Consider the following 15907-nt stretch of genomic DNA (forward strand, 5'->3'; position numbering starts at 1 on the left):
GATATTTATGTTACAAAGTGAACTTTCTTCAAATTCTGAAGTGTCAGTTTTCACAAAAATATTAAGCAGCACAACTGTTTTCATCAACAATAATAAATGTTTCTTGAGCACCAATTCAGCATATTAGAACGATTTCTGAAGGATCATGTGACACGTACTGAAGGCTACAGTAACGATGCTGAAATGTAAGCGTTGCCATCACAGGAATAAATTATATTTTAAAATTTAAAATATATTAAAATATAAATCAGTTATTTTAAATTATTTAAAAATAATTATATTTATTTCCAAATGCAAAGCAAAGTACTTTTCCAAATGCAAAGTATTTACTGGCAAAATAATTTCTTGTATACATAATTGACATTAAGTAGCAGTAAGAGAAAACAAACAAATCTGAAAACAGAGAAATGCACAAACTAATCCTTGATACAGCACAGCTTAAAATGAAAATATTAAATATTCACAACATTGCAGAAAGATGAACGGCAATTTAAAACTCTTACATTAGGAGAGTGAGTAAATGAATAATGAGTAATGAAAGTCATAAGAAACATAGATTCAGACTGATATGAGAACTAATTTAAACTAATTAGATGCATTAATTTGTTGACACATGAATAACAACATATTTGTGAATGACAACATTTAATGCTTGAAGCAAGCATATCAATGCAAATTGAATCCATTTTGCCTAATTATTTTTCAAAATAATTTAATGGGTCTTATTAACACAAACTTGCAATTTAAATGTTGAAATATACACAATTTTTGTTGAAGGAAAATAATATATTGGTAATGGCTTTGAGCCTAACAGTCTACTGAAATTTGTGGAATTATGGAGTTCAAACGATACATTATAAAGGTATAAGACTAATCACCTCTTTTTTAACACTCTTAACCTTCATTTTTAATTTGTTCCTCACCTTTTTTTAGCTGTAGGACCATTTTATAAAGAGGGCTATGCATTCTAATAAAGGATACACCTTTTGCTCCTAGCTCCCACCAACACACAGATGCACACACACTCACCTCTCCACACAAACAGATTATTCATAAGTCCATCTTTTCTGAGGTTATCACTACAGTATCACTGCTATTGTTTGTGGAAGGTTGCACCTCCAGAACAGTATGAAGGCTTTGTGTCTCCCTGTAAACAGAATCCAGCAGCTCATCTGGATCTGACATGGTAGGGACAGCCAGCCTGGAGTTGGGAAGAGAAGCTGTTGCCAGGGCAGTTTGAGGTGCTGGAAGGTTCTGTGCAGCCTGCTGAGCCTGTGCCATCCTCTCCAGTTCTGCATGCTTTCTGCCTCTCCTCCGGCCCAACACTTTGACGTAGTTGGCAGGGACGAGGCCAGTGATCTGCCCATCCACACTGGCTAACAGCCAGCCACGCACTCTGGGCTGTTGTTCTGGAAAAAAAAATTAGAAACAGATCAAGTACAAGCTGTAAGACAATGCCTAGAATAAATTTACATGGTACAAAGTGTTACTGATTGACCGATATATCGGTTTCCCAATATTTAAGCATTTCTCATAATTGATTATCGGTTTTGTAATATCAGATTCACCGATAAATGGCGCCTTCTTATGGATGTTTTGAGAATCGCTTACAAGCCCACCAATAAAGGATTGCGTCTGAGGGGAGATGAGTCAACAACGAGAAAGATGCAAACGAAACCATTCATTCCATTGTGGCACCGCAGCCGAATGTCCAGAAGTTAGAGCCGGAGCAATAACAATAACAATCTTTGCTGGGGTTTGTTGTGGCCATGATGTTGTGGCCCTCCTCCCCCAACAGGGTGAATTTGGGAAAACTTTGATTTTCCAGCTCGCTCCGTTAGTGGTGAAGGAGTTGGCTGAAGCCCTATTCGGACGGTAATTGTTTCTCGTGGGGTCGGAAGGTATTGCCATCATTTACAGGCAATACCTTCACTGACTAGTCAATAATCAATGATTTTTTTGCCGTCCAAATGCACAAGTTTTAGGTAATCACTGAGGTGGGCCTGCACAATTATTTTGGCAGATTTGTGAGAAACAGGAAAAGGGCGCATGACATACGCCACGACCAAACGTTAGCGATTGGTTGTGGCAGATCCAATAGTTTTAAACCTCAACAGAGTACCCGCCTTCGCGGAAATAAATGCTTGTCAATGGAGAGTGGCCAGATTCTCTGTACAAATGAAGTACAAGAGTCTGGTAAGACCAGGCTATCAACAACGGTGTTCAAAGGTAAAATAACTTGAATCCCTTAATTAATAAACTTTATTTAACATAACAGCCAGTGCTGCACGAATAAGCTAGTATTCACAAATAAAATGTTATGAGATGCTACTAATTATATTTAAACTAGGTGCTAAAAATAGAGACGAACTCACAGAGTCAGGTAATCTGTCATGTCACAATAAAGACGTAACTTTACATTAATTAAATTAAATCAGTTTATGCTCATATTGCGTTCAGCCGTTCACTCACCGGTGTTGTTGCTCCAGCACCGTATGTAACTTTAAACAAGACTCACCTCATTTAAAACTCCTTAAATTATATGAATGTCTGCTATATAACATTTATATAATAAACATTGAAACAATTACAGCTCTGTGGAAAATAATTATATCCGTGAGAGACATATGGAAGCCCGTTTCTGCCACTAAATAAAAAAAATAAAAAGAGTAATTGTGACTTTTTATCTGACTTGTTTTCTTAGTAAGAATTGTGACTTTATCATGTAATTGCAAGTGTATAGCTCAGAATTGTGATTTTATAACTCGCAATTGTGAGAAGAAAAGTCAGAATTGTGAGAAAAAAAGTCCCAATTACTCTTTTTATTTGTTTATTTAGTGGCGGAAACGGGCTTCCATAAAGAAGTTCTGTGTGGACGCATAGATAACAGCGCTCTGTTAGGTTATAAATCTAGACCGACGCAAACATTACTAATAATTCTGATAATGTGCCAGGGATTATTAGATGGACTCATAATAGCAATGATGTATTCGTGGTTTTGTACATTTTTTGACATTGTTTGCATATTCCAGAGAATATTTAATCTTTAGTCTATTAAAAAACAAATAAATATTTTAAAACTGCAGATTAAAACTAATGCTTACATTTATACCTATATTTATGGGGTGTTGACCGTTCTTGTCTGTGCCTCACATAATGCAGGTCTATGGTCACCACCTCAAAGAGCATACACAGAGAAGTCCAAATTAAACAATCACCCATCGTAAGAACACACTGATGGCCTAAGACACGAAACGAGCGGTTTGTGTAAGAAAACGAACAGTATTTATATCGTTTTTACCTCTTGAACACCACTACGTCCGACTGATCTGAGGGTGCGCGTGCGTGTTTCCTGTTGTGACATTCACGCGTTCTGGCTTTAGTCTGCGCAAGCGTGGAAAGCGCCGGAAGTGGTATCACATTCTTGATCAGTGTATTCTGGTTCAAATAAATATGGTTGTGAAAAAAATTCAACGTTGTCTGTTAATATATCGAAATCTTCTTCCATTGCGATGTCCTGTACGTCTAAATATGTTTAGATCTTCACAGTGAAAGGTAACACTTCCCAAATTTCTGTGTGAACAATGAGAGACGGACATGCGCAAGGGATCCACTTCCGGCACTTTCCGCGCATGCGAAGACTAAAGCCAGAACGCACGAATGTCGCAACAGGAAACGCACACGCGCCCCCGGATCAGTCGGACGTAGTGGTGTACAAGAGGTAAAAACTATATAAATACTGTTCGTTTTCTCACACAAACCGCTCGTTTCGTGTCTTAGGCCATTAGTGTGTACTTACGATGGGGGAGTGTTTAATTTGGACTTCTCTGTGTATGCTCTTTGAGGTGGTGACCATAGACCTGCATTATGTGAGGCACAGACAAGAACAGTTTGACCTAAAATGATCAAAATTGAAACTACTGGGGATACAAATACTCCTACATCTCGGATGCCCATGAGGTAAGCTAAAACATATCAAAATTTAATTTCAAAGTGAACTATCCCTTTAATTTTATAACAGCATAATGTAAAAAAGACTTTGTACTGTATTTAAAAATATGCACTTTTTCCGACTATTTATTGATGTAAATGTAAGTGTCTATTGTTCTGTATGTAAGGAAGTGAAATTGCAAAAATTACAGTGTTTAAAAAGTTAAGTTGTCCAGTTCAGTGCTGTAGCAATAATTGTAAAAACATGCAAATAAATGGTATCGGTTATAAAATAAATAAATAAAAATCAGTATCGGTCGCTCACTACAAAGTGTATATGTTTGACATCAGTCAAATGTAAAACATTACATTGTTAATGAGCTGCTGTGCAAAAAGGATTTGTGACAATGTACATTGTTTTATTTTCATTTTATAGCCAGTGTATGTTTAGGTACTGTGTGTCAAAGTGTTTAAGTACACTTCTGTTCAGAATGTGTCTTGTTCTTTTACCTTTAGGGGCAAGATTAAGCATGTCTCCAGCCTGTAGTGAGATCTCTTCCTCAGATGCTGCTGTGAAGTCATACTCAGCTCGGGCTACCACATGGTCATCATCCCCACTTGCCCAGTTAGTGGCTACAAAACAGAACAGAACTTCTATTAAGCACAAAAATACAGAACCTTCTTCTACCTAAAGTTTATTACCTACGTCTTACCTTAGTTTATTACCTGCTTTAAATTTGAATAAACATTATTAAAGAAAAGTAGTCAGTTATTTATAAAAGACAATCAAATAAAAAAAAAAATTCAATAGCACAAATAAATATGATAGAACAAAGATACAATTGCAATAAAAGAGTGGTTTATGTTTTTCAGGATTAAATTATCTGAGAGCACTACTCGGTGTTCCCTGAAGAGGGCAGATGCATTGATACTCGAAACCACGATCAACAATTCAACTTGTCAAAAAAAGAAGAAGAAAAAACACGAATTTATGGACCTTTATAAGGAAACAGACAAACGACCAAACCAACATAAAAGTTAGATAAATTAAATGTGCACTGTTTTGATGAACATGATTCCCAATTATTTATATTCATGATTTTATAATATTTGTACACACTTTACATTTTTATTTCAATGTTGTAATTTCATTTTTAATTCAGTTTGAAGCAGATTTGTTATGTGACAGTATTAATTAAAGTTTCTAAACAGTCAAGATCAAATTATCTGCATCTCTTGCGTTATCTTGCGTCTCTGCATCAACCCATATTATCCGTCATCACTCAAATTAATGCACGACAAAGATTAACTGCACAATGTGTGTAAACCTCCAATACAACTATTAAGTAATTATTCCATTACAGAGTTCACAAATCTGAAATCTGAAAGTGTCTATAGTATTATACGCACATTTTACACAACATTAAAATATTATTTTCAAATAAACTTTTATATGTATTATTATTTTTAATTATAATTTGCCCCTGGTTCAGTAATGAAGTCTTGTAATAAAGTCGCAGTCAAATCCAGCTAACTGAGATAGTACGAAGAATGGGCCTCTGGGCAATCAATTAATCGCAAATAATCACATCCAAAATAGAATTTTGTGTTTACTTAATATATGTGTGTGTATGTATGTATATATATATATATATATATATATATATATACTCCTTTTGTATATATTTGCATGTTTTTCAGGTAGTTCTAACAGTAATCCAGATATTTTAATCCAATCCGCAAATGAGTTTGAAGAACCAAATTAGCCAGAGATCAGTTGTCACGATTAAAAGATCTGGGATCTGTCAAATCATCTCAGATGTATTAAGCGAGGTACGAAGAACGGGCCCCAGCACTATAAAATCTACATTACTTTACTTTAGTGTTTATTTTTATTGGAATCAAGAATTGCGAGATTTCACTGGTGGCATCTAAATTTGTGTCATAACCTTATTTATTAGAATACAAGGTAACATGGGTTAAAAGCAATGAAGACGATCACACTTAACTCATTTAATTTACTCATTTGAATGGGCCAATAGCAAATTTTTTTGAGCCCTGCATACTGTAGGACAGAAAATATTTGAATGGTGTTCTTAATAATTGTATCAATCAATGTTATTGTAATCACACAGAAGAAGTTTGTTTTTTTAGTGGTACAATATTTTAACCAATTTTATTAATTACATCCTACCTGAATAAAAGTATTTATATATTTTAAAACAAATCATTCTCAATAACAGTCCCATGGTCCTACATTAAAGCCAAAATAGAAACAAAATAGACATTGAATAATACTGGACTCATGTCAGACCAATGAATAGTGAGAAGAGTGGGTAAAGTTTAAGACTGAAATGTCTCACCATTTTCCTCAGGACCCTCAGCAGACCTCAAAAGCCTCCATATCAAATACGGCCCTCCAAGAACGACAGCAAAAAACAAGAAAATAGGCCACGATTTGACAGAATTCACCCCAGGGTCATCAATCCCTGCCCCTCTGGTTCCTGAAGCAGATACCACAGAGGAGGCCGCACTGTCTGCCCACAAATCATCCACCTCTGAATCCTGACGCATTCCCAGCAGCCTCTGCAGCCTGCGATATAGGTATCTAAGGGTCCTAACCAGGGCGAAAGCAGACAGCACTTTTGTGAAATGTATGCGCAAGCGGGAGAAATGATTGGCCACATCCAGAACAGCACGGAAGCTGTTATAGACAGCTGAGAAAGTAGCGTCCATCATCATGCTGACCGACGAAAAGGCGTGGACAATGCTCTCAATGGACTGAAATGCTCCACGGCTGCTCTCCTCCGCCTGCTGGACAAAGCGGCTGGGTGGGACGTCGTCTGCTGAGTTAAAACGGTTATAACCCAGACCACCTCCAACTCCATAACCACTGTAGCTGTAGGGACTGTAACCACCATAGATGGAGCTCCCATAGGGGCTGTATGAGGAGGGGAATGAGCTGTATGTAGGGCGGTATGCCTGTTGGACGGATCTTGGAGGGATGGGTGGTGCCACACGTGTTAGAACTGGAGGACCAGACATTGATGGCCCACTATGTGATGCTGATCCAAATTCAGTAGAGCTAGATTTAAGACAAACACATTCAAATAAAATGGCATATCTAAATAAAAGCCATAATAATAGCCATAATGATAGATATTTCAACATAGTTTAAATATTATCTATTTAAACGTAAAAGTCTGAACACAGCATTTGTGAACTTTGACACTTATTGGCATGCTCCAGTACGTAAACATTAAGTTTACGCAATTTAACAGCAAAAGTATAATCGTTAATACAGCCATACATAACTTTTCTCAGCTTCGCAGTAAAGCCAAACGTATGCACATACTTATTTTACAACAAAACACCACGTAGTCCAATATATATTTTATATGCTCGGTGGCTAATATGTTTGCTAGCGTTCCGACACTTTGTCTTTTGGACACAAAATAAGACGAGTTTTTACGAACCGATAGTTTAGTGGTGCCGTTATGGTTCCAGGGATTCGCCTTTCCCATGGTTTTGGTGGAGGCTGTGCCATTATTTTATATGTCAGACCAAAAGTCGAGCTGCACAACAACCGTCAGGAACAGAAACTGTCCCATTCGCCAGACTAGAGCAATCGATCATTCACATGGTTCTGCTGTCTTTCCACACGAGACTAAAGCAATCTATAATAGATTCGGTTGCGATGTGGTAATTTCTGTGCTTGTCTGTTTGTTTTAAGTTTTACCTTTTTAACATACAATAAGGTGTGTGAGGTCTCCATAATAAATTTAATAGCTGCCTGCCACTAAAATACCTAAATCCGGTCTGACGCTGCATTACCATAGACTGTAAAAAAATATGGACGTAGCGTCCGTGACGTCACCCATAGGATTCTGATAAGCCGTTCTGAAGCTGAAAGTATGGGCGAGCTGGGCGTTGCCATCTTGTGAGCGAGTCATCGCGTGTCACTCCCGGATAACAGAAAATGGGCAAAAAGGCGGGATGTGCGCGGAGCTGAGGTGACGCAATAACTATAGACGGCGGATAAATGGCTATCCACTTGTAACCACGCCCTTAATTATGCAGAACCTTAAGGCTTTATATAACGTAAACGAATGAGTTATAAAAAAATTCACCCCCCTCAGAGTTGTCATGAAGATCAACATTAGCCTTATAAGCCAAAACCACAATTTGTACCAGGCTGTAAACATGTTTTTTTCTGCTTTAAAGTTGAGAATTTTAACATGGGGCTCAATGAGATTCTGCTCCCTTCTGGAGCCTGTCCCTAGTGGCCAGTTGAGGAATTGCAGTTTACATTACTTCCGTATTGGCTTCAAGAGAAATCGCGGGAGGTTGCCGCTTGTGCATTACGCATATCAAGCTCGATCGCTGACTAATCTGACTGAGATTGAAATCGTGATCGTGAGACGTGACTGGTTGTGCATTGCTCTAGCTCACGACGGTATGCTCAAAACGCACCACTTGTACAAACCTCGTTTATATTTCGAGTCCTGTCCCTCTAAAAGACTGTTGTCAGAAGTGGGATTTGAACCCACGCCTCCATTCGGAGACCAGAATCCTCATGTCATGAGAAGGGTGAAACCTTGAGTCTGGCGCCTTAGACCGCTCGGCCATCCTGACACTTCAAAAACCCTTTGGAATTACACAATATGATTTATTTTATTATAAAGACTTGTTGACATCTTGTAAATTTAGTCTAGCCTAATAGATTCATGTTCTCCCAAACTTTTTCTTTCTTTTTTTTTATATCTCGTTTAGCTTGTCAACTGATCATTATATTGGTCTCACAAAGAAAGACATGCTGTATTGCTTAAGTCGTTTTTTTTTTTAAAACGTAAATGCAAGATATTTGTATTTCTGGTCTCTAAAACGTATTGTCAGAAGTGGGATTTGAACCCACGCCTCCATTCGGAGACCAGAAACCTCATAACATGAGAAGGGAGTCCCTTGAGTCTGGCGCCTTAGACCGCTCGGCCATCCTGACACTTCATAACACTCCCACAGGAATACAATCGAACAGGCACTCATAGTGGTTATTTGTTCTTTTATTATCTAGCTGCTTTAAACATAAAATAAATAAATTCTTAGCCAAATTGTATCCTACGCAATTATAACCATGTTTGTATGCTTAAAAATAAACCCCATGTGGTAAGCCTATAGGCGGTGTTTTTTCAACTTCTGGTTCTTTTTGTAAAACTCAGGGTGCGTCTCAATCAAATGCTACTTTTCAAATACATTCATGTTTTATTGCTCTTCTCCCAAACCCAGACTTTCAATAATTGATGATTAACTATCATTGGTCAAATCAATAAAACGTATACAAATACAAATTTTATAAAAATATACAAATGTAGGCGATCTAACCCTATGCTGTATTTAGTCAGGGCTCAGATCAGGGATTCAGCCGATTGACTGTTTTCCCTGATCAGTGCCCCTGACTGACTACTAAACTACTAAACTCACATAATGTTTCAATTGTTTCAAACATTGCTTCAGTATAGCTTTACAAGGAAGTAGGTCTAATTTGTTATCAGTCAGAGATGAGTGTTAAATTAATGTCCATAGAACATCCGGTTAATAGTAATGTGGTAAGTTTACAGCAGGGCTTCCGTATATTTTACAGCAATATCTTTGACAGCCCACAAGATGGAGCTGGAGCAATGTTAACCTCAGTTTGGATTTGGTTTACAACTTTTGTAATCTATTATAAATGTGTCTCTGGACTGAAATAGATCAGATCTCCAGCACCAGTGAAACATGAGTTGATAAAGATCAAAAAGGATTTGTGAGGGCATTGCTGCCAGCCAACATGGGGATTAATTGTTTCAATCAAGTTAATGGCTGCACACTGCACACCCAGTGCTTAAACATTATGCATTGCTATTGGCTGAGAACTAAACAATCCCCAGAAGTAGCTTCCTATGTTTATGACATATAATAATGATACATGTTGCTATTGCATTTATACAAAACAATACAGATTTACACACATTTATCTAATAAAAAAAAAACATAAAAAAAACAACAACAAAAAAAACACAAACGATGGTTTTGTGACAAACGTCAGGTACCTGGGCGGCCACCACTATCTCTAGGGACCTGAAGTCGGACAATCATTGTTAAAAACGCCCAGCAGAGGTTGTACTTTCTCTTTCGCCGGCTGAGGAACTTCAACCTGCCACAGGAGCTTCTGACACAGTTCTACACAGCTGTCACTGGGTCTGTCCTGTGTTCATCTATCTGCTTTGGGTCAGCTGCCAAATCATAGGAGACTACAACAGACAGTCTGGACTCTGGACTGCTGAGAAGATTATTGGTGCCCCCATGCCCACCTGCAGGACCTTTACTCTTCCAGAGTGAGGAAAAGGGCAGTTAAAATCATCCCAGGCTCCACTCACCCTGGCCTGGCCACAAACTAGTACAAATAAAGCACCTAAGATCAATGGGCACTAGAACATCTAGATGCAGGAACAGTTTCTTTCCACAGACTAATTTCCCTCTTGAACAGTTAAATGCCTTCCAAGTGCAATAACAACGTCACTTTTCTGTTCAATTCATTTATTCATATTATTATATACAATATAGCCTACTGTACTGTACATGCATGTTATCTGTAAATGTTCTGATTAAACTGTTTATACGTTTTACTCTTAAATGTTATTAAGTGTCTTGTTGTAGATTTGTCAGTCCAAAACATCTTTGCAAATAGTCTACACATGTAAAAAAAAAAAAAAAGTTTCATTTCAAAAACGTACGACTAATCAATATTCAGTTTAAAACGTTCTAGTACATATTTTTGTGACAAAATTTGTCGCGATCACAGCCGGCAGATGCCGTCATGACGCAGAACTTCCAGCGCGTTGACGCGATGGTACGTTCCACCAATCAGCGGCAGTTTCCGAAGCCCAGCCAGGAAAAGAGCAGATGATATGGCAGCTTTGTGAGCGACCAGGTGGAACTCGCTTTTGTTTAATCGGGCTGACAGCGGAACATGAGTACAGTTTAACCCGCATGCCGCAGCGTGGGATCCGAAAATGATATACCTGATATTAATTTCTGCTTTTTCCGGGGCCATCGTCACGCTCCTTCTGCAGCTCTTACTGTTGTACCGGAGGAGCCCTGAGCCTATCGCTAGGACAGTTCAGTATGTCAAAGCAGTTCCTGATCCCGCGCTGAAGGATTACTTTAGCAACCAGCAAGGCGAATCAACGCAGCAACAACCAGATTTAACATCGTTTGCCCCCAAACAACCGGAGGCCGCTTCTCCCAAGCAGCAAGAGACCACTGTCCCCGGCAGCAGCCCCAAACAGCAGCCGTCTTCGCCACCGCCTTCCCTGAGCGACTCTCAGCACACCTCCAAAGCAGAGACATGCGATTTCCTCAATGCCATATTTCTGTTCTTATTCCGTGAGCTCCGAGACACTCCAGTCGTCAGGCACTGGATCACTAAAAAGATCAAGGTAGAGTTTGAGGAGCTCCTCCAGACCAAGACCGCCGGGCGTCTGCTGGAGGGGCTCAGTCTGCGGGATATCTCCCTGGGCAACTCGGTGCCCGTTTTCAAAACAGCCAGACTGATGAAACCCGTGGCTCTCAATGAAGACAACATGCCAGAGGAGCTCAATTTCGAGGTTGACTTAGAATATAATGGCGGCTTCCATCTAGCCATTGATGTCGATTTGGTGTTCGGGAAATCGGCTTATCTGTTTGTAAAGATGACCCGGGTGGCGGGCCGCTTGAAGCTGCAGTTCACCCGCATGCCTTTCACGCACTGGTCCTTCTCCTTCCTGGAGGACCCGCTCATAGACTTCGAGGTGAAGTCTCAATTTGAGGGGCGTCCTCTGCCCCAACTCACCTCTATCATAGTCAACCAGCTCAAGAGAGTTATCAAGAAGAAGCACACTTTACCGAACTACAAAATAAGGTAATGTGTGTAAAATAGTGTCTTCATGCTGTCACATGCAAAATCTCTTGTCTGTCCCTTGCCTTTGACATGTCAGTGACGTCCATCTGGGGTCCATCAGCTATTGCTTAACAGTTACAGTTAGGTGTCTTGAAGATGAACGAGTGTAGCTGATCCCAAAATTATTTCCCCGAATACAGTGTTTTATGGAGAAAGACAGATATTGTGATTTATAGTTTAGATGTTTTTATTTTCAAGCCTTTTGGTTTTGTCTGTGGTAATGTGTCAATCAAAATTATTGCTTTTGACACAATTATGAAAATATCAATGTACAAATGTACACCTTTTTAAGCAGCAGGAGCAGCAATAATATCAGTAAAAGATACATCATGTAATTATTTTGTTTTTATTTATCATTGCTTTAGAGAGGGGTTGTGAAACTGGTAGTGTGCGTTCATGTCTGAAGTGGTTGTGAAACAGAAGTACTGTGGCACTGCAATAAGACTTTTGAAGGGTTTGGTAAGGTCATGTGATGAGAACAGAAAGTGTTGTTTAGGGTGTGTACTGTGTAGCCTATGTTCATTTCCCCCCGGGTGAAACTGAAATTGTGGCTGCTTTCCTCCCTTGATCACAATTCCATTTACTGTGGTCATATTCCTGCTTGTTAAAAGTGAAACAATGTAGATATTAGGTTACTTCCTGTTTTTAGCTGAGAAAAATGCAAGGTCTGTGACTAAGGCGTTCAACCAAGCTGTGGATTGATCGCTTGCTGTATTCAACCACGTACCCCTCACTGTTCTCTATTACTCAGCATCCTTGGCCTACCTAAAACATTTGGTTGCCAATAAACATTAAGACATCCCAGCATGTGTATGTGGTTTGACTATTTCTCAGCTGTTTTAGATTCTTTTGGTTTAACATTGTATTTGTAAGTCGGCAGGTGCACAAAACGCCAGTCAAAAACTGCTCGTCTTTCTGTTGACATAGTTTGTATGTCCATACAGTCAATATGAACGTAATGTGCAAATCACAGTCAAGCCTAACACTAAGCACCACATCACACCAACAGCTAGATGAATTTACTCTGTATTCTTCATCAGTTTGGATGGTGCATTTGAACTTTGACCCCCACACAGCTGGGTTGAGTGAGTAGTAGTGAATTAAATCACGGTGCTCTCTGTTAAACGTCATACTTAAAGGCACAATATGTAATGTTTCAGCATTAAAAATAGAAAAGATCACTATATCTATGTTATATATTTTTTTAAGTTGTGTGTTTACATTATCCCGACAGTTCCAATTAACTTCTAAATCCAGAGAAATTAATATTTTAATTCGAAGACACGGACCGTGTCTTTATTTCCGTTATGTCGCCCGTCTTTCACGTCATATCCACGTTTGCGTCTTGCTTCCTGCGGAACTCGGCGGAACCGCCAAACTCAAAGAGGAACACTGACAGTATAAGGGGAACACCCGTATAAAAAAGTCTGTATGATAATGGATCGTGACTACTCTTTGCCTGTACGTTTTGCCAGCTCAAAGCGCAAACGTACGGGTGAAAAAAAATGACCCGAGAAGATTTTGGGACAGTAGAAGAAGCAAGAGACGTGTAAACCTTAAGCCTTTGAAAGATGGCGAAATCTTCGTGACAAGCTCGGACTGCAGAGAGATATGCTGATCTCGCTTTCGTTTTAATAAACAGGTAATTTAAGTAACCATTCAGCTAACATAATAATCATATAATCATAACATGCTGTATGTTTGCATATTGCATAGCGATCTTGACCACATTGAGACGCGTTTAGCTGAATACGTATACATTTTGTATTGCATCGGCTTTTCAAACAGGCGGATTCTGTGTTTTTGGAGACTGAAACTGAGACTTTTTAAAACTGATTCAAAAGTATATTTCTATCCGTATATTTGGTGACACGATGATGTCATGTGTAAAACGCAGATGGACTAGCTATTATTGGTTTTATATGTAGCTGGAGAAAGTAGCGTTAGCTTCATAAGGTAATATGCCACTATCTTGGTCAATTAATATAAGGTGACCGTTACTTTTATCATATGTTAATACTAGCTAGCTACATATAATATTGATTTAATAATGATCTACTTATTCATATATCTCTGAGTTCCAAAATAAATGTTTATTAGAATGATTGATGAACGTGGGGAGCGACACAGCGCGTGTTCCAATGAACAACGTATTGCTGGTCCTGGTTCTCTGATTTACTATGTTTTATGTTGGTAATGATAAACTAAATTGAAATTTATTTCCTTATTGAACAGTTGATATACAGAATGTTCGACAATCGCGGATGCCATGTCAACATATCTATAATTTGAGTAACTCAAATTATGAAGCACGGTTAATATGTCAACATAGCCTACCAACTTATAGGTATGTTGACATAGCGACCGCCCGCACAACATTCTGACTCACACATTAGCTAACGTTACTGATAAATTTAAGTAACGGTAGCTCGCTGCTATTTCATTAGATTGACATTATATAAAGTGAAAAGCCGTAACTAAACTTAACAATAATAGAGATGTAATATAACAATTACCTTGTCAGTGAACATGTTTTCTGCTGGAGATGCCAGATTCGCTGGTTGACAGTGGCAATAATGACAACAACTCCCATGAGCCTACGCACTTTCCCGACGTCATCAAAGTACGTCTGTTGTTATTATTTTGAATGAGTGACCCCTAGTGGCCAAAAGTTGCATACTGCACGTTTAACTATTGATTAGAGTGTCTCAAGACAAGAGAATGATTCCCAGCTAACAGGGAACCGTCTTAGAATTTTAGTAACCTTATGGTTCTTAAAGTTATGCACAAACATTCTTCCATTAAAGGGTTAATTCACCCCAAAAAAATAAAGATCTCTTATTAATTACTCACCCTTGCCACAAATTAAGATATTTATGCTGGAATCCAATGGCTTTTCTCATTTCCTCTTTCAAGACCCATAAAAGGCACTAAAGACGTCGTTACAAAGCCCATCTCACTACAGAGGCTCTACAATCATTTTATGAAGTGACGAGAATAGTTTTTGTGTGCAAAAAACCCTAAATAACGACTTATATAGTGATGGTCGATTTCAAAACACTGCTTCCTGAATCTTAAAGGACAACTCCGGTGAGAAATGAACCTAGGGGTAATTAACAGATGGTTACCGAGTAGATCGTTCTCTGGGATGCGTTTTCATGAACATGGAATGTAAAGGGTTTTATCTTTAAAAACAGATTAGCTTATAGCGCTTGTCTATGGGGCACAGGGTAGACACAGGGTGGTAAAATTAAATCGCTCGTTAATACCACTAACAAGGCTCAAAATAGCCTCACTAACACGAGAGCATAATGAGGGTCCCGACATGCAAACCGAAGCATTGAGAACTTTGTAAGTGTACAAACAGTTTAATAAGAAGATACTTTATAAACATAGTGCATTACGCGTTCACGGACAGGCGCCATCTTGGAAAACAGTCTCGACGAATCGATTCACGAGCGCTGTTCTAAGTGAGCTGGTCGATAGGAATTAAGTTTGTGAAATGTAATAACATGGAGATTTTTATTTTTATTTATTTATTTTCTCTGTTATGTTCAGTGTTTTCTTCCGGAAACAACGGACCATATGAGATTCCAAGTCACAGTTCATCACTTAGCAGAGCGCTCGTGGCTCGATGAGTTTTTAAAGATAAAATTCTTTACTCTGTTTTTAAAGATAAAACTCTTTACATTCGATTTTCATGAAAACGCATCCCAGAGAACGATCTACTCTGTAACCATCTGTTAATTACCTTTCTCACCGGAGTTGTCCTTTAAGAGCTTAATGAATCAGCGTATCGATTCATGATTCAAATCGTGTGTCAAACAGCAAACTTGCAGAAATCACGTGACTTTGGTGATCCAAACCGCTGTTTCGCTACACTGATTCATGGCGGTTCAAAGCTTCATGAAGCACTGTTTTGAAATCGGTCCATCACTAGATAAGTCGCTCTTTAGTTGTTGTTTTTTTTGCTCACAAAACTATTCTTGTCACTTCATAAAA

At 38.6% G+C, this 15907-nt stretch overlaps 2 protein-coding genes and 2 non-coding genes across 4 annotated transcripts in view; 1 reads left to right on the plus strand and 3 right to left on the minus strand.

Moving 5' to 3' along the window:
• Window positions 1-64: 64 nt before the first annotated feature.
• On the minus strand, window positions 65-7638 carry pex13 (peroxisomal biogenesis factor 13). The gene is made up of 4 exons (XM_067455557.1): window positions 7407-7638; window positions 6294-7015; window positions 4441-4563; window positions 65-1409 (listed from the first exon to the last, which is right to left on the minus strand). The coding sequence occupies exons 1-4, from the start codon at window positions 7475-7477 to the stop codon at window positions 1051-1053; spliced, it is 1275 nt and encodes a 424-aa protein (XP_067311658.1). The 5' UTR covers window positions 7478-7638; the 3' UTR covers window positions 65-1050.
• Window positions 7639-8455: 817 nt separating this feature from the next.
• trnal-caa (transfer RNA leucine (anticodon CAA)) lies at window positions 8456-8565 on the minus strand. Its single transcript has 2 exons — window positions 8528-8565; window positions 8456-8501 (listed from the first exon to the last, which is right to left on the minus strand). It is a non-coding gene; the product is annotated as a tRNA-Leu (tRNA).
• Window positions 8566-8820: 255 nt separating this feature from the next.
• On the minus strand, window positions 8821-8929 carry trnal-caa (transfer RNA leucine (anticodon CAA)). Its single transcript has 2 exons — window positions 8892-8929; window positions 8821-8866 (listed from the first exon to the last, which is right to left on the minus strand). It is a non-coding gene; the product is annotated as a tRNA-Leu (tRNA).
• A 1825-nt stretch (window positions 8930-10754) lies between these two features.
• The window catches only part of pdzd8 (PDZ domain containing 8), a 58082-nt gene continuing 52929 nt past the window's right edge, over window positions 10755-15907 (plus strand). Inside the window, exon 1 of the mRNA XM_067455550.1 lies at window positions 10755-11866. Within this exon, the coding sequence (XP_067311651.1) occupies window positions 10980-11866 (887 nt within the window). The 5' untranslated portion in view covers window positions 10755-10979. The remainder of the gene's footprint in view (window positions 11867-15907) is intronic.

The sequence above is a fragment of the Pseudorasbora parva genome, chromosome 10 (assembly GCF_024679245.1).
Source record: "Pseudorasbora parva isolate DD20220531a chromosome 10, ASM2467924v1, whole genome shotgun sequence".
NCBI lineage: Eukaryota > Metazoa > Chordata > Actinopteri > Cypriniformes > Gobionidae > Pseudorasbora > Pseudorasbora parva.

Excerpts from the sequence above, each read along its gene's own strand:
- pex13 (XM_067455557.1), bottom strand. The coding sequence starts at position 7,477 with ATGGCACAGCCTCCACCAAAACCATGGGAAAGGCGAATCCCTGGAACC. Across the intron at positions 7,016-7,406 it reads ACGGCACCACTAAACTATCG|CTCTACTGAATTTGGATCAG; the intron begins GTTCGTAAAAAC and ends TCTTAAATCTAG. Across the intron at positions 4,564-6,293 it reads TGAGGGTCCTGAGGAAAATG|CCACTAACTGGGCAAGTGGG; the intron begins GTGAGACATTTC and ends TCTGTTTTGTAG.